The following is a 23649-nucleotide window of genomic DNA, read 5'->3' as shown; positions in this document are numbered from 1 at the left end:
TTGATTCAGTTTAGTTTATTCAATTTGATGATTAGAAATATAAAAAAAGACGTGTGAAAATCACTTCTCATATTCTATTTAAGTAACAAAAATTTTCTAATTTCTCTCATAATTTTCATCCAAGACAACCACAATTTTCTCAATGTACCCATCTAATGCAATATAGATATATAGTTAAATTTTTTTTCAAAAGAAATCGTAGATATCTGACATGTTATATTATAATACATGAATCTAAATTATATGTAACGTGATGCATTGTTCAAATCAACAAATCTAATGGTATAATATGTCAGACTGTCTAACAAAAGAAAATGTCTTCTCCTTTTGTATAATTTATAGGAAAATGATTTTCACGCTCACTTTTTTCTCCTCTCACACTCCCTCTTTTTCTCTAGCGGTTAAATTGAATAAATCATATGAGCACTAAGGGTTCAAACAAAACAAAAAGTTTCCATTCTTCAAAAAGCACAGGTTAAACCCTTTTCCAGGAAGTTACTTTGCACCTTTTCTAATCAAATTTGGGGTTTTAGAAGAACAAGAAAGAAAACACTAGTTAGAATTGCATGACAAACTATGGTAATATATAAATTTGTTGTCTTTATTGAGTTCCCAATATGGTGAAGTTGTCCATGTGCCTGCTTCTATATTCTAAACACCACCTGAGCTCTCATGTTTCGCCTCCACCAGACCACCTAACTTTTATAATCCAAACGATAATTATTGCCCAATTAGCAATCACATAACACACAGATTAACACTTAACTCAAAAATTAACATCAATAAACCATCTCTTCCTTCCCTTTATATATATCACCTACCCTCATGCATTTGCTCAAAACCACTCTTTCACTACCACAAAAATGGGATCCCTAGAAATTGTTCAGGCAACCCCTAGATCCGTCGACATGTCTTCGAGTCCGCGGATTTCGTTCTCCGCCGAGTTCCTCGACGAGAACAACTTCATCTCCATCACCCCGAATTTGCGCGGCGAAGTACAAGATAAAAAAATGGAGGGTGGTGATCACCAAAAGGTACGTAACCCGGATTTTGAGTTTCTCTCGAGCAATGTGAGTAGCCATGCCATGTTGTCTGCAGATGAGCTATTTTTCGAAGGGAAGCTCCTTCCCTTTTGGCAAAAGCAGCACGCCGAACGGCTCACGAAGCTCAACCTCAACACCAAGGACGTCGAGGGAGACGAGAATGAGGAGGGGGTGAACAAGGAGGAGAGCCGGGGGAGTTGGTTTGTGGACGACGATCCATCTCCGAGGCCGCCTAAGTGCACGGTTTTGTGGAAGGAGCTACTGAGACTGAAGAAGCAACGCGCTTCGACATTGTCCCCATCTTCCTCGTCCTCGTCTTCCTCTTCTTCCTCGAACTCGTTGGCGGATATAGCTACGACGACGGATCAAGAGAAGGAAGGGAACAAAGAGAAGTATATGAAGAGGATAAAGAAAGGGTTGGAACGAACAAGATCCGCAAGCATAAGAATAAGGCCGATGGTAAATGTGCCAATTTGCACGCAAGTGAAGAGCAGTGCCTTGCCACCTTTGTTTCCTCTCAGGAAAGGAAGAGTACTAGAGAGGTAGAGAAGTTGGTCCGATCTGCAAGATTAATTGTCTCATACAAACTCTACTATTCTCCGCCGTAAGATGAAAACTCTATTGTGCTCCGGCGTAAGAGTGCGGCCAAAGATCCAACATCCAAGGATCCCCGTGCATATTGGAAAATCCAGATTTTCATTGTTTTCTCAAATTTCTCCTTATTTTTTTTTTCTTTCATTTGAAATTTCTTTCCCATGTTTAGGAGGTGTATTCAATTGAGAATTCAAGAGACTTTAATGGATTTATAAATCCATGGATTTTTATGGAGTTTAATTGATTTGTAAGATTCCATATAAAATTTTGATTCAATTCCCTTGAAATCTCATGGGGAGATGTGAGATTTGTGGATGCTTAAAATACTCTACGAAATCTCTCAAATTCCGCTCAACTTTCTCAAATTCTTTAAAATCAATTTCTAATTGAATATATCTGGAATGTTATAAACTTCTTTAAAATCCTAATTGAATACACTCGGATTTCTAAGGATTTTAATAAACTATCTTAAATTTTAATTGAACACAAATTGAATTTCAAAGAATCACTTAAAATTCTGATTGAATATCCCTAGATTCATTAAAAGAATTAAAATCTCTCAAAATCCCAATTGAATACACTCAGTGTTGATTATGGTGAATTTGAAGAATCATAATGTAAATGCTAACTTTTCTAGTATTTTTTTGTCACAAAATTAATAGAAATTTGTTTGATTGATTTGTTTTTTTTTCTTTTGGCTTTTTGATTTGTTTTTTTTTCTTTTGGCTTTTTTGAACAAACGATATTATCTACACTAAAGGTGGGGGAGTGAGTTAAACCTCACAATATGCAAGTAATAATATGGTTCAAATCTCGCTTTTGATGAAAACCAAACCTAAAACCTTTCACTTACAAACCAAGAAAAATACAATTAAACTGTAATATTAAATAACTTTTGGCTTTTTGTATTGTCCAAAAAGTACATACAGTTAATCTGCCAACTGGCTCTCCCAAATAAGCAAGGAGGAAAGTGAGAAAATCATGCAAGATGCAGATGCACATCTGTGACTCGGTGGGTCCAACATGTGAGCCATTGCAGCTTTTGGAATCTTATTTTTGGCCTTAACCACCATGGAATCTTATTTTTAGCATATGAAGAAAGGGAAGAGGACCACATTCGTAGGGTTCTCTTTGATGCATGGTTTGAATGTAACAGGGAGTCGAATTCCCGACTCTAATTCACAAGGACGGGAATTCAAACTTAGATGCAAAGAGACTGGCACTTTGCCTATTGGCCTAAAGTACATATGTGAATTTAATAGGGAACCATACACCTAACCGAAGTAAATAAAGGATCAACATCAATCACTTCACAAAAATATAACTTTTACAAACAATACACTGGTGTACATTTGAAAGGAAAAAATGTGTATTACAGAATAAGAAAAATAAACATGGACAACTTAAGAGCATCAACTAATTACACAAAAAACACTACGGATCAACGTGACCGTATATGAACAATCGGGTATAAAAATGTAGGGTAAAATTTCAATGAAGGTCTCAAACCCCATCAAAACTAAAGATAAGCGCAAGAACTTTCGACTGCAGGACCAAAGAGCGGGCAAAGGGAAATTTTGCAGTCCAAATTTTGTAGAGCTCTTAATGTTGAAAGTTGGGATCAAGTTTCTTGGAAAAGATATTTACCTTTGAATGCACAATACTAGCTGTTCAAGAAGGTGGCTGTGCTGAAAAAGAATTTCCAGACGTCCTGAAATGCAAATTAAAACAATCAGCTTAAGGTGCAATTCTTAAGGTTCGAGTGGTAAGACTAGTGGAATTCAACTACCTTAGGTCCAGTCCCGATTTTCGAATAAGGCTATCTGGAACTTCACCAGTCAAATTATTGTTTTGTAAGAAACTGAAAGAGACATGGAAGCAAGTTAGGAAATCAGAAACATCAAGTATCACCACAGAATCACCGCATGTGCAAGATGAAAGAAAGGAAAAAAAAAAAAAACAGTTTGCCCAGCTGTGCTGTCATCTAACAGCATTGTGAGCATAATAATTGGCAAAAAGTCTGAACCAACAGAAAAAAAAAAAAAAAAGGATTTAGATATCTTCCATGAGAATTGAAAGCATTAACAGTATGCATTCATTACATATTAGTCCTATGTATAGAGATAAATGTGCCGTGTGTGCATATATTTCCGAACTTAGTGAGAATCCTTAGTCAATCACAAGGTTTAGACCATGATACACTTCTAATGGTATTTGCTTCTGACAAACAAAACAGACAGAACATCTGGAAGCCCTAATGTATTCATCTGTAATATACAGCTCGCCGAACATGCACATTTTCGTTGCAGCCATTCAGATTCTTATATGCTTTAAAAAGTAGGTGTTTCCAACTACAGGAGAATCAAAAGGTATCAGTACTGGGGTTATACCACAAGTTGACTTTACACCATAAAATTTTCAAATCAGTCACAATTAACTTTTGCCTCCAATAAATTACAGCGCTAACAATTCTACAATTAAACAGTATAAAATATACATATATTTGAGCTTGAACCGATAATAACATAGCGAAACCAAATTCTTCTCATCCATTTTTCAATACAAAAGACATTTTAGAAAATGCAATTAATAAACTCAAATTAATACCAAGTAAGAAGAAAGAAGCGACTTTGACTGTTTGACATCACTTACAGTTCATGCAACCTATCAATGCTCCCAAGCGATGAGGGGATATTTCCACTGAAATGATTGTCTTCCAAGTGCCTTAAATGAGGGAAAAAGAAAAATTGGATCAGAGAAAGCCATTTCAGGCAAAAATAAGGAGACTCAGAATATTCAGGAATCAGATGAGACAACCAATGCAATGACAAAGTAGCAAAAAACCGCTAAAATAGACTATTAATCACTTAATCACACCACAAGCAGTATGGTTTCAACTTTCAGGCCACTGACTTCCAGAATACCATTTATGGTGGCCAATGTTTCCATATGCCATAATGTTCATTACAAGTTCAAAAATAAAATGATGAAGAGGCAAGGGCAAACGGTGGGAAGTAAATTGTCACAACTTACAGTTTCTCCAGTAACTTCAACGAACTTAGATCGGGAATAGGCCCTGTAAAGTTATTCTTCCCAAGCAAGCTGTCAGAAGTACTAAATCGTCAATCAGGCATTCAACAATACTTGTGAACAAACTAAATACAGTTAAATTCTCAGGAACCTACACATTAGACAATGCGGTCATGTTGGCAATGTTAGGTGATAGTGATCCTGAAAGGCCCGTATTTGTCAGATTTCTGTAAGCATGAGGAAATAGAAGTAAGTTTTGGCCATGTTGAGATGGAAAAAGAAAGGGAAGCACACTATAAGCAATACAAAAATCGAGCATGAAAAATGATTACGACAGGTTTCAACTCACAAAGTGACCACACGAACTCGAGGGCCTGGAGAGCATGTAATGCCTGTCCACGAGTACTGACGGGGAAAACAAGGATCACCATTCCAGTCAGGTGGAGGGTTCAGAAGACTTTGTTTTACTCTTTGCAAAGCAATAACTGCGATATGAAAAGGGAACTCCATGAAGTATTACATTGAGCCTAGGAACAAAATCGCATCTAATGTTGCAATTTGAATAAGTCTGTTTACAAATTTCTAACATTAGTAAGTTCAAAACTAAAATATAAACCAAAAACACCAAGGATAAGCATACCATCTCGAGTAAGAGTTGTTCCTCCAAGGGGCAACACATCAAACACCTCGCCTGCATTAATCAAAGCACCACCACTTGATCCGGCAGATGAGGTCAAAGTAATCCTGGTAGAACCAGAAAGAGGCCACCTTGCCGCATAAACAACAAGCCCTTCTGGCTTCACATCCAAATCCTTGTAATACGGAATACCATTGATGCTAATGTTCAACACTCTTGACCCTGTGGACTCCCCTGAGGCAAAGTACAGAGCTATGTAGTAATTCGATTCAGGAACCGACCCAGGAGGCCAATTCAACTCCATGGCCTCAGTTTTTCCTGTCGTCAATTTCCTTTCAAAAACTTTCAAAGGGGGCATATTCCACATGCCAGAAACAGACGCATTTGAGTTGCTCACATTGATCGGAATCATTGTATTGTGTTCTTCAAATGGCACCCAAAATCGATCGAATTGGTCATCTGGGTATCTGAAAATACCCAATTTCAGATACTAAAATCTCACAAATTTAACTTCGAAGTCACTGAATACACAAATATAGAACTTAAACAAATGATAACAGTGCATTTTTGCTCACCATCACATTGATTGTCATTAGAAGAATTCAAATTAATCTATAAACTACACAAAAATTAAAATTTAAACTCATCTAACAGCAATCAATACGGTGATGCAAAAACATAAATGGGATGTGCCCTCCAAATGGCACCCAAAATCGATCAAATTGGTTATCTGTGTATCTGATGATAACCCAAGTTTTAGATTCTAAACTCACTCAAACTTTGACTTCAAAAGTCACTGAATTTACAGAGTTTTACAAGCTACAGCAAAAGAGAGAGGCGCATACCGAATGATGGATCCGGTGTACCCAAAGCTGTTTCGGGAGACCAAACTGAGGCCGTACGACTTGAAGTCCGTGGAGTTGTAGAGCGAGTCTTCGAGTATCACAAACTCCAGGGCGGAGATAAAGGGGTCGGATTTGGTGTAATTGTTCGACCCGAGGCAGACGCTCATGGTCTTGCCCTGAGCGAGAAAGACCCCCTCGTAGTAAGACGACAAGCCGTTGGCGTAGTCTTCGGTGGTGTTAACGACGGCCCAGATAGTGCCGTCAACAATCTGGTCGAACACCGGAGGCGAGCCGTTGCCGTAGTAGTAGTAGGTGGTCCGGACCATGTACTTAGCTTTGCGGTAGACCTGGACGGTGTAGCAGAACTTGCGGTGGGGATTGTTCGGGAACGATCGGGCGGTGGAGAGGATGGGGACGAGGCCCGGGGTCGTTAAGTTCCTCGGGGTCCCTGCGGATACGAAGCTGGTGTCCGGGAGCCATTCGCGGCCGTCGATTTCGGATTTGACGGCGGCGCCGCAGTTAATTAGAGTACCTGGTTCAAAATTTTCAAAATTAGAATGTGAGCATTCAACCCAAAATCAATTGGAAGACGGAAAATGAATTTTACAATAAAGGACTTGACATGTCCATGTTAAAGGGCATACCTTTGGGGAGGGAGAGAGAGAGGGGGAGGAGGGAGAGGAGGAGGAGGGGGGGGAGGAGATGGAGGAGGGAGATAAACATGGTGGAGGGTGAGGCATGAGAGGGTGAGGAGAGAGAGAGGAGGTGTAGATAGAGAATGGAAGGGCTTTGGTTGGGTGAGTGAGATAAGCAAGGAAGGAATAGGAGGAGAGAGAGAGAGAGAGAGAGAGAGAAGGAGCCGCGAAGGTGGAGTTGGAGAAGAGGAAAGGTATTTCGGTTGGGTAAACGCGGGAAAACAAGGGCTTGGTCAAGAGTTGGTAGTTTAATTGCTAAATTAACTAATTTAATTATGATTTGGTGGGGTAGGTGGGTGTGTGGGGTACCACTTAGACGAAATGAAGGCCCGGCCCACCAGAAAAAGTAAACGGATAAACTGTAAACAAGTGAAGCCAGCAGGACTAGACCAACTCAAACGAAAGCCCAACGGTAAACTGTAGAAGCCGAGACAAACAGAAGCTCCAAACCAAACCAAACCAAATCAAACCAAATCAAACCATCAGAAGAAGATTAATAAATATTTTAAATCGGCTTAAGCAAACAGAGACTGTTTTCTGCTCTCTACTTTATATCAATTCGAACAAATACTGGCTTTGTCTATAGTTATTCAACATTATACCAAAATAAAGTTGTATATGTTTTCTTAACCACTAGATCCAAGGAAAAAATGGTAGGGCTCGAACTTTATGTAACTTTAAGTGACATAAGTGATATTTTATCTTAAAAGACCGTGCACTTAATATTTTCTTTCTTTTTCTTTTTAACTAGTTGTTTGGGCCCAAAATAACAGTTTGGGCCGAGGGAGGGATCACTTTCGGCCCGGGAAGACGTACGGCGAGAGAGTCATGGGGGCGTTCAGCTCATGGGCTTCTAGGCCTAGATCGGTTAAATCAGAGTGCAAGTCGAGTCCTAATACAATAGGGACCCTCGACGAGATCAGTAAAACTAGAAGGCGAATCCGGCTCAGTTAAGGACTAGATTCGTAGTCCTAGCAGAGATAGGACTGATTGAGGTAACGTTAATCCGGAGAGGGAAACCTAGTTCGAATAGGATTAGAACTCGGGCTCGGTGTTCTGCTACTATAAATACAAGACATTCAGCAATGGAAAAGGCCCCTGAAAATCAACACAAAAATTGCCCTGTGCAAACTCTCACAACTTGAGATCTTTTTCTTTTCCTTTTTCGCTGACACATCTTCCGTTGGCATCAACAGCACTGTGGAAGCAACCGGTGATATCTTAAGTCGGCATAGATAGCTCTGTCACCGTAGAGTCGGTCGGTCTCGCAGTATCTTCCGTTGGCATCAACAGCACTGCGGCGAGAACGGTCGATTGCCTATCCAAGTCTCGGTCGAGAAGGGTTTTCGAATCCTTGTTGGTCGAGGTCATCTCATTAGCCTTCTCGGCGAGGTGAGGTGTTACAGTTATTACATTCGGCACATTGCAAGCCGAATTCGGTTCGTGAACTTTGTAAGAAATAGCAGCCTTGTCTTCAGGCTCGAGAACCCAAGAGGCCGAGACGTGTTCCTTTCTCGGCCACAATCGCAAGACGCAGAAGTCAGTAGCGCGACCCAACGCAACATCATCAAATTTACTCCTCGGCCGAGCCTCGGCCGACGAGTTGGCACGCCCCGCAATCACCGAAGGACGTAGTTAGCTTAGAATATATTCGGCCTGCGCGCCACGTAGGCTTTGTAATTTCTAGGGCCAACATTTTGGCACGCCCAGTGGGACCTAGTGCTAAACTACGAAGTTCATGCCAATTGAAACACGATCGGTAAAAAAGAAAACCACTATGGGAAAGTCGATAGCTGATTTGCCGAATCAAAGCGCGGGACAAAGTGTGCCACAGGCGCAGAATCCCCATAGCGCCGTGACACCTGAGTCCACGAGTGCGACCCGCCGAGAGAGAGAAGTTAATCTCGGCAGTCAACTCCGCGGTCCAGAAATCCCTAACAGGAACACCTGTGTTCTCGCTGAAGGGATAGTGGAAGAGTGCGACGAGGATGGTGGTGAAGGATCTGATCCACCAACAAGGTCGTTTCTTCGAAAGCGATTGGACGAGCAGTCTCGGTCAGTCGAGCAGACGTTTAGTCAAGGCATTGACAAGCTGCATGATGCGATACTCAGTTTCAATGATCGACAGACCAGGTTGCTTGAAATGCTGGTCAGTCAAGTTGGTGGTAGCAGGCATTTCGAGCTTCGCCAACATTGTTTACCAGGAAACAACCCGGTACCGATTGTACCGGCCGAACCTATTCCTGCCCCGCTCAAAACAATTAACTTGGAGAAGGGAGGAGGGTCGAACAGTAGGTCAGACGGGACCGACCAAAGGGTCGAAGCAGCATCTGTTGATATGACCGAAGTTCAGCGGATGATCGACTCGGCTATGAAGAAAGGGCCGAAGTTTCCCAAGTTTATTCATCCGTACCCAGCTTACGTGGAGACGTTTGGATACCCGAAGGGCTTCAAGATCCCAGATTTTAGTCTTTTTGCTGGTGAATCGTCCCTGTCTTCGTTGGAGCACGTGGCTCGTTTCACCGCGCAATGTGGAGATGTGAATAGTGATTTCCACAAGTTACGGCTGTTCAATTTTTCATTGACCGGCTCGGCATTTGCCTGGTACATCAATCTCCCGCCTAATTCCGTCCAAAACTGGGAGGAGTTGGTCGAGAAGTTCCACGAGCAATTTTATCGGCCGGGGATGGAGATGTCAGTTTCTTCATTAGCACGGATGGCTCAAGCATCTGATGAGTCACCAATGGATTATCTTACTAGGTTTAAATCGGCTAGGAATTGGTGCCGAGTGCCCTTACCCGAAGTCGAATTTGTCAGGCTTGCTTTGAATGGTCTTGACGTCGAATACAAAAAGAAATTCTTGGGGGCAAATTTTCGGGATATGTACGAATTGGCCCAGCATGTCGAGCAGTACGATTATTTGCTCCGCGAGGAAAAGACTTCGAAGACTCAAACTCGGGGAACGATTTACAAGAACCCTACTGTCAATTATGCATCAACCGAGGATGAATGTGTTAGTGTGGATGCGGCTGAGATAGTAATAGATAAACCATACATTTGCAAGGCATTGACTCAGGTTGATTCTAGAGAAGCCAAAAGTCGCTCGGCCACTGAAGGAACATCGAAACCGTCAAAGGTTTATACTTTTGATATTACCAAGGCTGACGCAATTTTTGACCAACTGTTATCAGCAAGAATCATTAAGCTTCGGCCTGGTCATAACATTCCTAAGGCCGAGGAGCTTAAAGGAAAGGTGTATTGCAAATACCACAATTCGAGCAAACACACGACAAACAATTGCGTCGTATTTCGTGATAACGTCCAAAGCTGGATTGATAATGGCAAACTGAAGTTCCCCGAGAAAAGGATGAGTGTTGATACTGATCCGTTCCCCACGGCAACAGTAAATATGGTCGACGCGTACCTACCCAAGGACAAAGGGAAAAGCAAGGCTGAAGTGGTTGAGACACAACGCCCGCGGAATCAGAATGTTCGGCCATGGTTCATGGCCGATTCGCGTTCAAATAAACCATCTGCGGCCTTAACGGGGCCCGCTATTGTCAAATCTATGACGGAGTATAGCGCCGATGAAGATAGTGGGACGGCGGTTCTGTGCAGGAAATGTAAAGCGAAGGTCGACAGTGAACCAGAAGAGAAACCTTCTTCGCAACCCGTGGCCGTAACTCGGCAAAAGATAGCCAATGAAGACCAACATCATGTGGTTTTTGGGAGGCTCGGTCCTAAAGTACAGATGGAAGAGACACCCCCGGTCAGGCGGCGCCTCGATTTTGATGCTTCATTTTATGACGATGATTACTATAAGCGTAATTCTAGCAGTTCAGGATCATCACGGAGTCAAAAGACCTTCAAGCCTCCTGAGCCTAGAGATCAACGTTGGTATACATACCATTCTTCGAAGGGCGTCTATACCGCGTTGTCCAAATCTCAGAAACGCCGGCATCAACGGATAGATTGCATGGCTCGCCGACAAGCAGCCCAAGAAACTTCGGCCCCTAAGTGGCGGCCGAAGGATACAGTTGCCAATGATGAGGAGCGACCACCTCCAGCAATTATGACAGAGTTGGCTCAGGGGAAACGGCTGGTCGATCAAGACGTCGAGACCATGTTTGAAGAAGCTGATAAACGGATCAAACTTCTTATTCGACCAGGGGAAATGAAGGCACGCCTTGAACATTTCAGGCAAGAGGCCGAAAGCAAATTATCCCCGCTAGTTACACAAGAGCCTTTGGTCAAAATTAGACGGAATTTGCATCCCCCGTTCCTTGGGGAGTCTTTAGAGTATATGCGAGAATTTCATAAGAGTCATTCGGCCAACGATCTGTATGGTTTGCCGAAGGCATGCCAGGACACCATTGATCTGATCCTGACTTGTCCGGATGCCGAGCGAATCATCCAGAAGACCTCAGACCCCGGATTGAAAGCAAGGTTCCAGCACATACGAGAAGCTCGTGTTTTTGGGTTTGAAGTCGACCCGTACATCGATATCAATGCAGCCGACCTTCCTTTCTCGCTGGAGGACCTTCAGTATTTACGGTATCACTTTGAAGTATTTTCGGCGGTTTCTCTCTTCGGCCTTACGACCGATGAAATCGCACGTATTGCCCGTCTGGATGCTTATCTTGAAACTAGGGATGCTCGGCTACACTACCAGGAGCAGGTTCAGGTTTTGACCCCAAGTTCATTGTCAATCTCGACCTTACCTGAGGCGGTCACGCAGAACCAACAAGTGGCCGAAGCGGCTCCGCCGAGTGACATTATTGAAGAAGGGACGGAAGAATCTCATTGTCCGACTCTGACGATAACTGACTACGAAGTCGCTGACCAACCGAACGAGGAAGGTCTCGACCAGTTGGGCCCGTCAGTCTTGGATAATATGGAAATCAGTATGGTTCATGTGTTACCTGCTGATTTTCAATCAAGCACGGCTCAACCAAATTTCCTCGATGGAGATGTGGTTGCTGAGGAACCCGGCCATGTGGATTTTGTATCAATTGCTGAAGGCGAGCCAACAAAAGATGATAGTCTAAAGGCTGCTTTGGCCGAATTGTTCCCTCGTTTATCATCTGCCAAGCTTCACCATTTAAAGCCATTGTATGTAACGGCACACATCGAGGGATATCCGGTTTCTAAAGTTTTTGTCGATTGTGGAGCTACTGTCAATATCATGCCCCTGAACATCATGAAGGCCTTACGCCGTTCAAATGACGAACTTATTCCGTCAGGGATCACAATGAGCAGTTTTGTCGGCGACAAGTCCCACACCAAAGGCGTGCTTCCGTTAACTGTGAATATTGCCGGTCGCACCCATATGACCGCCTTTTTGTGGTTGATTCCAAAACCGAGTATAATGCACTGCTCGGCCGAGATTGGATTCATCAAACCAGCTGTATTCCTTCTTCATTGTACCAAGTGCTTGTCTTTTGGGACGGCAAATCGGTCACTGTTCATCCGGCCGATAGCCAGCCCTTCGAAGCCAATATGATTCAAGCACGGTATTATGACGATCACATCGGCTATATTACGTTGCAAGGCTTCAATGAAGAAGGACGGCCGACTCGGATTTCCGTTCAGAAAGCTATCGAGGTTGGCGCCGAGACTGTCCAGCAGGATTCGGCGAGACTCGGATTAGCTAACTTTCTCCCCGAAACCGATGTTTGACGCCGATCGGGAAGCACGTAGGGCCGCGGTTTCATCTACTATGGAACGACTGCTGGCCCATTGGTATACGATATCTAAACAACCAAATTCGGGCGTCAACCTCGTCGAATTCCTTGCTGAGGGAGATAATGGGCCTGTATTATCTTTTGATAAAATTCGAGCCGCCCCGGCCGAGCTCGAAGATCATCGGCCTCTTGTTAAGGACCCGTTGGAAGAAATTAATGTTGGGACGGCCGATGACCCACGACTTTTGTTTATTAGTGCGTTACTTCCTCAACAAATGAAGGACGAGTTGCGGGCCTTGCTTACGGAATTCAAAGATTGTTTTGCTTGGAGTTATCATGAAATGCCCGGCTTAGATCGTGCTTTAGTCGAGCATGAATTACGTATTAAGCCCGGATTCAAGCCTTTCCGACAGCCACCTCGTCGATTCTCGACTGACGTACAACTTAGTGTCAAGGACGAACTAGTTCGGCTTTTGAAAGCCGGGTTCATTCGGACAGCTCGATATGTCGAATGATTGGCGAATATTGTTCCTGTATTAAAGAAAAGTGGTGCACTGCGCATCTGCACCGATTTTCGAAATCTGAATCTGGCAACGCCCAAAGATGAGTATACAATGCCGATTTCAGATCTGTTAATCGATGCCGCGGCGAATCATGCGATCTTATCCTTTATGGATGGACATGCCGGATACAACCAGATATTTATTGCCGAAGCCGATGTGCACAAAACTGCTTTCCGTTGCCCGGGGGCACTCGGCACTTACGAATGGGTTGTCATGCCATTCGGCCTCAAGAATGCCGGCGCCACGTACCAACGGGCGATGAACACCATCTTCCATGATTTAATTGGCACCATCGTCGAAGTTTATATCGACGATGTTGTCGTCAAATCTAAACGCCGACAGACACATCTGGACGATCTCCGACAGGCTTTCCTCCGTATGCGACAGCACAACCTCAAGATGAATCCTGCCAAGTGTGCCTTCGGTGTATCGGCCGGGAATTTTCTTGGTTTCCTCGTACATCATCGTGGGATTGAAGTCGATGAGAATAAGGCACGCGCAATCATTACCGCCCCACCCCCAACAACGAAGAAACAATTACAGTCTTTACTCGGCCAGATCAATTTTTTACGCCGATTTATTGCTAATTCGGCAGGTAAAATGAAAGCATTTTCCACACTTTTGAAGCTCAAGGACTCAGATAAGTTCATGTGGAATGAGGAGCACCAGGCGGCGTTCACGCAGATCAAGGTTTCCCTTACAAACCCACCTGTCCTGGTCCCTCCTCAGCGCGGTAAGCCTCTCAAGCTGTACATTTCGGCGGCCGACGAGTCCATCGGTTGCCTCCTCGCGCAAGACAACGATGCCGGACGGGAACAGGCTATCTTCTACCTCAGCCGTAATCTGAGTCCTCCGGAGATCAATTATTCCGCCGTTGAGAAGCTCTGTCTCGCCGTGTTCTTCGCTGCATCCAAGCTTCGGCATTACATGCTCCCGTCGGTCACCCAAGTCATTGCCCAGACCGACGTTATCCGGTACATGCTTACCCGGCCAATTGTGAAGGGCCGAATTGGGAAATGGACGATGGCGTTGTCCGAGTTTAGTTTGCAGTACGTGCCGCAAAAAGCTGTGAAAGGACAGGCGTTGGTCGATTTCCTTGCCCAGCACCCTTCGCCTTACGATTTCGGGGGTGCTGATGTCGAGATTGGCATGGTGGTGACCCGCGACAACTATTGGACGATGTATTTCGATGGTTCCAGTACTTCGTCCTCGGCCGGCGCAAGCGTCGTCATTCAATCTCCTCACAACGATCGTTGGTATTTTTCGCTCAAATTGGATTTCGACTGCACCAATAATCAGGCCGAATACGAGGCTCTGGTCATTGGTCTAGGCCTCCTTCTTGACCTACATGCCACTTGTGTCCTCGTCCTCGGGGATTCTGAACTAGTGATTAACCAAATTAATGGGTCTTTTCGCTGCATGAGTTGTACTCTGGCGCCTTACCACATGGTCGCCAGCTATTTGGCCGAGTCCTTTGACGGTATTACATTCGAGCATGTTTCTCGGGTTCATAATACCGACGCAGACGAGTTGGCTCAAATTGCCTCCGGTGCACAACTCCTGGGGGGCAAGCTAGGCTGGGAGATACCAATATTACAACAATTATACCCGGCCTTGGTTGATCAGCAAATCCTCCGTCGAGACAATGTGATACGCACCAGGGTCATGTCCTTACCTTCGTTGCTAGATCGGCAGGACTCTATAGAAATTTGTGCGGCCGAGGTAGTACCAGATGATTGGAGAAAACCCATTATGCAGTACCTTGACAATCCTAACGGAAAACATAGTCGCAGGACACGGACTCACGCCACGAACTATGTCACGTACCAGAACGAGTTGTACCGAAAGGGCGAAGATGGTTTGTTATTGCTATGCCTCGGCCCCCAAGAGAGTGCTCGAGCGATCGCAGAGGTTCATGAAGGGGTATGTGGAGCTCACCAGTCTGGACGGAAAATGCGATGGCTACTCCGACGACACGGTTATTTTTGGCCGAGAATACTGAAAGATTGTATCGAGTTTGCACGAGGATGCGTGCAGTGCCAAATCCATGGGCCTATACAAAGGGTCCCGGCCGAATCGCTACATTCGGTCATTAAGCCGTGGCCGTTTATGGGGTGGGCCATGGACGTAATCGGCAAAATCACGCCGACTTCTGGAGCTGCTAAGCATGCATGGATAATAGTCGCAACTGATTACTTTACTAAGTGGGTCGAAGCAAAATCATATGCCGAGTTAACATCTAAAGAAGTTTGCGATTTCGTGGAGGAACACATTGTGACCCGGTTCGGTGTACCAGAAACGATCATAACCGACAATGGAACAATCTTCACAGCCGAAAGGTTTAAGGAATACACGGCCAATTTGAAAATTCGGCTGGAACAGTCCACACCGTATTATCCACAGGCGAATGGGCAGGCCGAGGCAAGTAATAAAGTGTTGATTGGCATCCTCGAAAAAATAATTAAAGAAAGGCCTGGCATGTGGCATTTGAAGTTGAACGAGGCGTTATGGGCATACCGAACGTCGCCCCGATCGGCGACTGCAACAACCCCATACGCATTGACTTATGGACACGATGTGATGTTACCAGTCGAGTTGAGCATAAATTCGTTGCGATTAATTGAACAAAGTAGTTTGTTTAGCGCCGAATATAATCAGTCCATGAGACAGGAACTAGAAGATTTGGAAGAGGCGCGACTTGACGCTTATAACTTACTGGTGGCACAGAAACAGATTGCCGAACGAGCCTATAATCAAAAGGTACGACAGAAAACGTTCGGCGATGGTGAATTGGTGTGGCAAACGGTGTTGCCCGTAGGAATAAAAGATCCTAGGTTCGGCAAATGGTCGCCGAATTGGGAAGGGCCGTTCATTGTGCATAAGGTATACGGCAAAGGGGCGTATCATCTTAAAGACCGGACTGGAGTAGTTCACAAATTACCGATTAATGGGAAGTTCTTGAAGAAATACTATCCGGTCACATGGGAAATGCGTGAATAAAAAATTTTGTTGTAGAAAAAATCATTCCATTAAAATTGATAGGTATTACAAAAATGAGTAGGTCGAATACATTCAAGGAGACGAGGGAAGAAGAGTGCTGAGCAGAGCTTTCAACTCCAACCACCGCACGTCGGCCATGATGACTTCGGCCTGCCGATTCTTTTTGTCCAGCCTCAGGCGCTCGACCCGTTTTTTGGCCGCCGCATACTCAGTTAGGCGATCCTTCCCGCCTGACTCGAAGTCCCTCGCAAGTTCAGAAGCAATGACCGACCGGCGTTTTGCTAGTTCGGCCATCTGACGGTCAAGCTCGGCTAACGCTTCTCCTTTTGCCCGTAGATCGTCAATCTTCGGACGGAGGGTGTCTTGAACGGCCATGGCGGCTTGCAGGTCCTGTTCGGCCTTCAGAGCAGTCTGGAAGATGCTAAACGTCTCCCGAACGCGCTCCAAGGCAGACGATGCCCGAACAATGGCATCTCCGCTTAGGCGACCGTCGGCTCCAAGGTCGTTCAGACACACGCCGAGCAGATCAAGACCTTTGCGCTCAAGTACTTGCGATGGTGAGAGTGACATGACTTCTCGCAACTGGGCTAGGGCGCTTGGATCGGCAGCCTCAATCGGAGCGGCCGTAGGGCCGGACTCTGCGGTCGTGCTGGAGAGGAGAGCTTTGAATTCAACCTCCCATGAAGCCTGCACGAATAAACAAGGTTAAGCTTAAAGGAAGTCATGACAAGAATAGCAAGAGGGTGTCGTTTTTAACCTGCCGAGAGGAGACCTCGGCCATGTCCCCAGGGTCGTTGCTCGAACCTAAAGAACTCAATGGCCGAGCCCAGTGTCTCAGATTGCTTCTCACTTCACACGGCCGATGGAGGTTATCTACGTTTGATGGCCACTGAGGCGGCCAGGAAATATAGATAACGCCCTTCGGCGCATAGAATTGACGGTGAAAAGAATGTACAGGCACCTGACATTTAGTTTTTCCTTGTTTAGAATTCTAAAGCAGAAAAGCAATCAGGAGGAAAATTGAAGGTACTTACAAAGGCCGAGGTAACCTCCTATGGAGGGATGTGGAAGCCTTGGTCTTGAGGATGGACTGGCGATTCCGCCGTGGCCTCGGGTTCCTCGAGCAGGCGTTTGCCACGGTCGGCTGCCGATGGGCCGACTGGCGCAGCTGCTTCAGTGGAGGCAGGGACGTCCTGGTCTTGAGAAGGAACGAGAGGTTCGGCCGCCGGGGTCGGTTCCTCGACCGTGCGCTTGCCACGATTAGCCGAGGAGGGGCCGGGTTGAACCGCCATCTCGGATACTGGAGGAGGTTGTTGACGAGTAGGAGGACGACGCGCCAGCGGGACCTCGTCGCTCCCCTCACTCTCTTCCAGCACGAAGACCGTGGGCTTTGGATTCTTGGGAGAGGTTTCCTCGGTCGTAGGAACCGCCTGGTGTGAGACAGGTGCCTTCTCGACAGAGGGAGGTACGACTGATTCGCCGGCCACAGAAGCAAGCCGCGCTGGGACCGTCTCTATGGCCGAAGCCGGCTGTTTCTTGACCCCAGAATGGCCGGCGGCGGGAGAAGGGGAAGCACTGGGAGTCGTCGTGTGGCTGGAAATAATGTGGATCTCCCGTGCACCTTTCTTCGCCAGTTGTTTGACCCGTTTGGCAGGCGGGGAAGGCTCGATAGCCAGCCCGGCCTCTTGGCGAGGCCGTTTGATCAGCCCGGCCCTACCAGCAGGTTTGTCCTTTTTGGCCACGACCGATTTTTTCCCGGCCGTAGCAGCGGCAACTGCCTCCGTCTTTCTCAAAGGCCGACTACCTAAAAGGATAAAGACAATTCAGTAGGGCGTACAATATGCAAGGTTGAAGAAAAAGGGGGAATTGAACAACTACCTTGAGAATGGGGGGCCGGGGCTTTCTTAGGTCGGTCACCGAAGAGCCTGCTTAGTACATCTTCGACCGGCGCACCGAAGAACTCCTGAGTGTAATTTTCCCACCACTCACCGAAGGTGTCAGTGCAATGGGTTTCTGGGGTGGCCGGTCGTAGGCGAAATCTTTGGCAGTACTCTTGAAACTCCTTCGCGGCAGTCCTGCACTCGTTCTCTGAAGAGCGAGGCTCGCGTCCGCGGCTCAATACTGTGCGGGAAGAGAGAAGGGGGACGGGACAGCCCTGAAGATAGCCGAGCTGACGGGCAAGGAAGTTCGGATGGTACACTTCCCACCCCGACCGTTTCCCGTCACAGCCGAGAGGAAGGTCGTGAGCAAGCACGAACGACCCCCAAGTTTGGCGAAGAGCGGCATCCTCCTCTGCGGCCCACGTAGAGGTAGGCAGTCTGATGGAGGGGGGGTAATCGCGACGACGACAAATCAGGAATTCGTCGCTTGAGAGATCGTCAAGGGCAAAGAGGTACCTAAATACCTCTTCGGCCTGATGAGGAGGCGTTGGTCGGGAGGCTAGCTGAGGACCAAGAGCCTCTGTTGCTGAGAAATCAGCTATAGCCGGCCGAAGGGAGGCGAAGTACACCTGCAACCAGAGCTGGAAGACCTAGAGAGGGCCATTCTGGTGGGGGTCCACCGTGTGGAGAGTCGCCTCGGCCAGGCAACGGAAGAGGTGGGCAAGAATATTGGAACTCAGCGCCAGGACGTGACCACTGGCCAGGGCTTCGGCCACTGGCATATTCTCGACCAAACATTTGTTTGATTTGGTACAACAAATGTATTTGTTGTACCAGTAGAAGAGGAAGGCTTCATGCTCTCCCTCTCGCAGGTCCTCTTCCCCTCGACCGGCGAAGTGAAGGTAGAGGGTGTTGTAGTTGAGAAAGTTCTTGTGGAGCTTCTGTATTTCATCCCTCGACGGGATGTGACCGTCACTGTTCAGGGTCTCGAAGGCTCGACGGTCGAAGAGCGTCTTCAGATCGATATTCGACGGGTGCCCGGAGAGGGTCGCGTCGATAGGGATCCCGGTGGCCGAGGTCCCCAAAATGGCGGTGATGTCCAGGATGGTGGGACCAATGGGACCAAGGGGAAGGACCATTGTGTTGGTGGCTGAGCACCAGAAGCATAGAGCGGCTAGGAGCAGCTCCTTGTCAGGGACAATGTCCATCGACGAAAGGAGGATGGCGTCGTAGATACCCAGGATTTTCCATTTTTCGCCGAAGAGCCGTTCCATTCGGACAACCCAGGTCGCCCAGGTGGTGGTCGTCGAGGGCCAGGAGCCTTGGGGCTTTGCCGCCTCCCATCTCGACCATTCAAACCCTTGGAGCAAGGGTGTAAGGCAGTGTTCCTGGAGAAGACCAGTGATGGTCGGCGGGATTGTTGCCTTGAAGAGAGGACCCAGGATTTGGTGGACGGTGCTCATGTCGTTCTCGAACCGTATAGTCTTGATCGAGCTCCGATCAAGGATCTTTTGATGCTGGTCGCATTCCCGGGAAAGCTTGGAGATGAAGGAGGCCATTGTAAAGCACAGCGTAAGGAGGTTTTCTGGGTTGGGGATTTGAGGACGAAAACTTGGAATGGAGGAATGCACTTGAGAGCAAGGGTAGGGGATTTCAGGAAGTTTGAGAACGTAAAGTACAAATGAGGAAATTTCGGTATTTATAGAGTAATGGGAGGAAGAGCAATCGTTCGAAATTCAAAACAAAGGGCAAAATCGACCGGAGGAATCGTTGATCATGATGAGCATTTGGGAAATGCGGTTGAGAAGACCGACGGTTTTAGGTTTTGGGGGCGCACGATCGCGTGTGACGGCGAAGTTAATGACGAAAGACGGTTCGACGCCTGCACGATGACAGGTGGGCTCACGGACTGATGTAATGGCTCGCGGATTGAGATAGTGGTCATAATGGCGAGACGGTTCGGGCAGGCGCACGCTTCAGACGTCATTATCGGGGATTGGCCATGTTAGGGGATGCCACGTGGCGAGTGGTTTAGCAGGATCAAGATCGTGCGATCATGTTCAATAAATGCGCCTTGGAACTCGGGTATTGGGATCCTGAGTGGTAGATTCGCTTCTTCAAGGCCGAAACTCGGCCGAAGGTTTCAGGCCGAGGACCTCAAAAGCGAGGGGGCAATGTTTGGGCCCAAAATAACAGTTTGGGCCGAGGGAGGGATCACTTTCGGCCCGGGAAGACGTACGGCGAGAGAGTCATGGGGGCGTTCAGCTCATGGGCTTCTAGGCCTAGATCGGTTAAATCAGAGTGCAAGTCGAGTCCTAATACAATAGGGACCCTCGACGAGATCAGTAAAACTAGAAGGCGAATCCGGCTCAGTTAAGGACTAGATTCGTAGTCCTAGCAGAGATAGGACTGATTGAGGTAACGTTAATCCGGAGAGGGAAACCTAGTTCGAATAGGATTAGAACTCGGGCTCGGTGTTCTGCTACTATAAATACAAGACATTCAGCAATGGAAAAGGCCCCTGAAAATCAACACAAAAATTGCCCTGTGCAAACTCTCACAACTTGAGATCTTTTTCTTTTCCTTTTTCGCTGACACATCTTCCGTTGGCATCAACAGCACTGTGGAAGCAACCGGTGATATCTTAAGTCGGCATAGATATCTCTGTCACCGTAGAGTCGGTCGGTCTCGCAGTATCTTCCGTTGGCATCAACAGCACTGCGGCGAGAACGGTCGATTGCCTATCCAAGTCTCGGTCGAGAAGGGTTTTCGAATCCTTGTTGGTCGAGGTCATCTCATTAGCCTTCTCGGCGAGGTGAGGTGTTACAGTTATTACATTCGGCACATTGCAAGCCGAATTCGGTTCGTGAACTTTGTAAGAAATAGCAGCCTTGTCTTCAGGCTCGAGAACCCAAGAGGCCGAGACGTGTTCCTTTCTCGGCCACAATCGCAAGACGCAGAAGTCAGTAGCGCGACCCAACGCAGCATCATCAAATTTACTCCTCGGCCGAGCCTCGGCCGACGAGTTGGCACGCCCCGCAATCACCGAAGGACGTAGTTAGCTTAGAATATATTCGGCCTGCGCGCCACGTAGGCTTTGTAATTTCTAGGGCCAACACTAGTGTATCCAAATCTTAGACTTTGTTTGTACCATACTTGACCAATCCCGAAACTACTGAGCACCGGTCAACGTTATACCGTCAAGGACCTAGAAGAATTTCCCTTCAATCAGGAGGTCAATCACAGCGCGACACGTGTCGACATCAGAAGCCAATCATAGCGTGACACGTGTCAACATTAGAAGCCAATCACAACACGACACGTGTCAATGTCAGAATGAAACTAGAAACTCTCTTCTATAAATAAAGATAATTCTCTCACAATATTTCATAATGCCATTTGTACTAAATCATTCACTAGTACTCACTAAAAGAGAGCTTAAACTTATGTACTTATGTAAACCCTTCACAATTAATATGAACTCCTTTACTCCGTGGACGTAGCCAATATGGGTGAACCACATACATCTTGTGTTTGCTTCCTTGTCCCTATCCATTTACATACTTATCAACACTAGTGACCGGAGCAATCTAGCGAATGTCACAAACTTAACACTTTCTGTTGTACCAAAATCCTCACTGATTTTGTGCATCAACAGACTCGACTACTCACTTGACCCCACAACATTTGGGGAGCAACAAACTCTAGCATTTGCTAGGTGGGTACCGTGGAAGAAAGTCGAACTTCATACAATTTAAGAGCAAACCAAGGACTTGACGGCTAGACCAACAACTCTTAGATTAATATTCTTTTATGAACAATCAATCCTTTGATTATGCACAATTGTATTTTTTAGTACATCGATATATTTTTACATTAAGAGGGGGAGTTCAGTTAAATCACACACGAGATTCAAACCTAAGACCTCTTACTTTTAATTGAAAATAAATATTACCATACCGTAGTATTGGGTGACTGCACAATTGTATTTGATCCACCATTCTTAACAATCTCGACCTTGAATCAAATCATAATTCATCCATCCTCCGTCTATTAGGCAATTGATTACATGTGCTCCATGATGATTTGTCATGTGTCCCAATCTAAACCTGGCTCTAATATCATGTTTTGTACCTATGTAATCTTAGCTCATCACTAATTGTACAAGTATATTAGTTTTGTTCACAACTTAAATCCTAAGTCGAATACATGGTTGAGCCCCATTCTCTTGGACCTCCATGTGCTATTTTTTATGTGAAAAACACCAACGCATTTATAAAAAAAATAAATAATAATAATTACATCGTAACCAATTGAGCTAGAAGCCCTCTATATTTTGTTCATAAACATGATTAATTTAAAACGACAATGATTTTTTCACACACTCTTTCACAATTACACTCCCTAGTTATTTTAATCTTTTAATTTTCTTTTGATTAGTTTCATCGATAACTAGAAAGAAAAAAAAAATGAAGTGCTAAATATCAAAACAGAGTGCATAAAGAATTTCCTTTTGTTTTTTTTCTTGAGCAAATGATAAATGATGTTATTTGCACTAAAGAAGTGGAAGAGCGGACTAGACCTCACAATGGATTAGCAATAATGTGGTTCAAATTCACTTTTAATGAGAGTCAAATCTAAAATATCTCAATTACAAGGAAAGAAGAATACTATTAGACAATAGTACTAAGTGGTAACAACTTTTTTTTTTAGGAAAACTAATGAAAATAGCTTAAAAACTTTGAGTTTTAAAGATAAGGACAAAATAAAGGGTAAAATGAATAGTATCAAGATTGACTTTTTAGTGTAAAAATGTGGTTTTTCGTTAAGTGAACAGTACCGGAAGTTTTTCGTTAAAGTTTTTTTTTTTTTTTTTTGGGTCAAATCACCTCAAATTTTTTTTTTTGAGTACATCAATATTTTTACCCTAAGGGGAAGGGGAGTTAGGCAAAGCCACACAATGGACAGCCTAATTTGGTATCGAATTTTCCATCAACGAGATTCGAATATAAGACATCTCACTTTTAAATAACGAGGAATACCATCAGACTGTAGTACTGAGTGGTATATCATCTCATTTTTAAAAGCTGAAAAAGGGTATCGGACGACAAATGGGTCTAGTGATAGAGTAAGTCCAAAGAAAAGAGTGACACTTCTGAAAATGGGCCCAAAACTTGATTGTGCTGGTCCACCCACACCCTATATTTTATTGTATAATCACCATTGGATTCTCTCTATTTCCCTAGGCTCGATTCTGCACCTATTATTTTTCTCCAAATATAAGAATTGGGTGGACCTCTATTTTTGACTCGCATGCAAAACTCTCCAATCAATTCGTGAAATGTTAGGCATGTGAACCCAGTTGAATGTTTGAAACAATCATAATCAACCCCTCGTGTGTGAAAAATCACATTCTCTTCGCGAGAATTAGAGAATGAGTTTACTGTCACCGTAATTCAAGACTTGAATTTGTATTAACGGCTCAAAATGCTACATAACAATAACTTCAAACTCTTCATTTTGATTTAGTAAATAACTTTGTACCGGTAGATGGAGACGTTAAGATAGCGCTGTCTGTTTAATGAAACCGTTCCTTGTAGTTTTGGTTGGTTCGGGTGGGTGCCAAATTCACGCGGTCTTGTGCTTTCTCCCAAGACATCACTTTCAGTTGGCTAACT

General features: G+C 45.3%; 2 protein-coding genes across 2 annotated transcripts; one reads left to right on the top strand and one right to left on the bottom strand.

The window, feature by feature from the left end:
* The first annotated feature begins 637 nt into the window (after positions 1-637).
* Positions 638-1877, top strand: LOC126606542 (uncharacterized). Its single transcript, XM_050273936.1, has one exon. It carries the CDS (start codon positions 864-866, stop codon positions 1587-1589), a length of 726 nt encoding a protein of 241 aa, XP_050129893.1. The 5' UTR covers positions 638-863; the 3' UTR covers positions 1590-1877.
* Positions 1878-2921: 1044 nt separating this feature from the next.
* Positions 2922-7049, bottom strand: LOC126608682 (probable LRR receptor-like serine/threonine-protein kinase At1g67720). Its single transcript, XM_050276650.1, has 9 exons — positions 6794-7049; positions 6150-6681; positions 5308-5771; positions 5017-5152; positions 4823-4894; positions 4671-4739; positions 4290-4361; positions 3427-3498; positions 2922-3348 (listed from the first exon to the last, which is right to left on the bottom strand). Exons 1-9 carry the CDS (start codon positions 6870-6872, stop codon positions 3309-3311), a joined length of 1536 nt encoding a protein of 511 aa, XP_050132607.1. The 5' UTR covers positions 6873-7049; the 3' UTR covers positions 2922-3308.
* Between the last annotated feature and the right edge of the window lie 16600 nt (positions 7050-23649).

Source organism: Malus sylvestris, chromosome 16 (genome assembly GCF_916048215.2).
Source record: "Malus sylvestris chromosome 16, drMalSylv7.2, whole genome shotgun sequence".
Lineage (NCBI taxonomy): Eukaryota > Viridiplantae > Streptophyta > Magnoliopsida > Rosales > Rosaceae > Malus > Malus sylvestris.
Note: the sequence above shows the minus strand (reverse complement) of the source record. Positions and strands in the feature narration are given on the sequence as shown.

Excerpts from the sequence above, each read along its gene's own strand:
- LOC126608682 (XM_050276650.1), bottom strand. The coding sequence starts at position 6,872 with ATGTTTATCTCCCTCCTCCATCTCCTCCCCCCCCTCCTCCTCCTCTCC. Across the intron at positions 6,682-6,793 it reads CTCTCTCTCCCTCCCCAAAG|GTACTCTAATTAACTGCGGC; the intron begins GTATGCCCTTTA and ends ATTTTGAACCAG. Across the intron at positions 4,740-4,822 it reads ATGACCGCATTGTCTAATGT|CTTGCTTGGGAAGAATAACT; the intron begins GTAGGTTCCTGA and ends TACTTCTGACAG.
- LOC126606542 (XM_050273936.1), top strand. The coding sequence starts at position 864 with ATGGGATCCCTAGAAATTGTTCAGGCAACCCCTAGATCCGTCGACATG.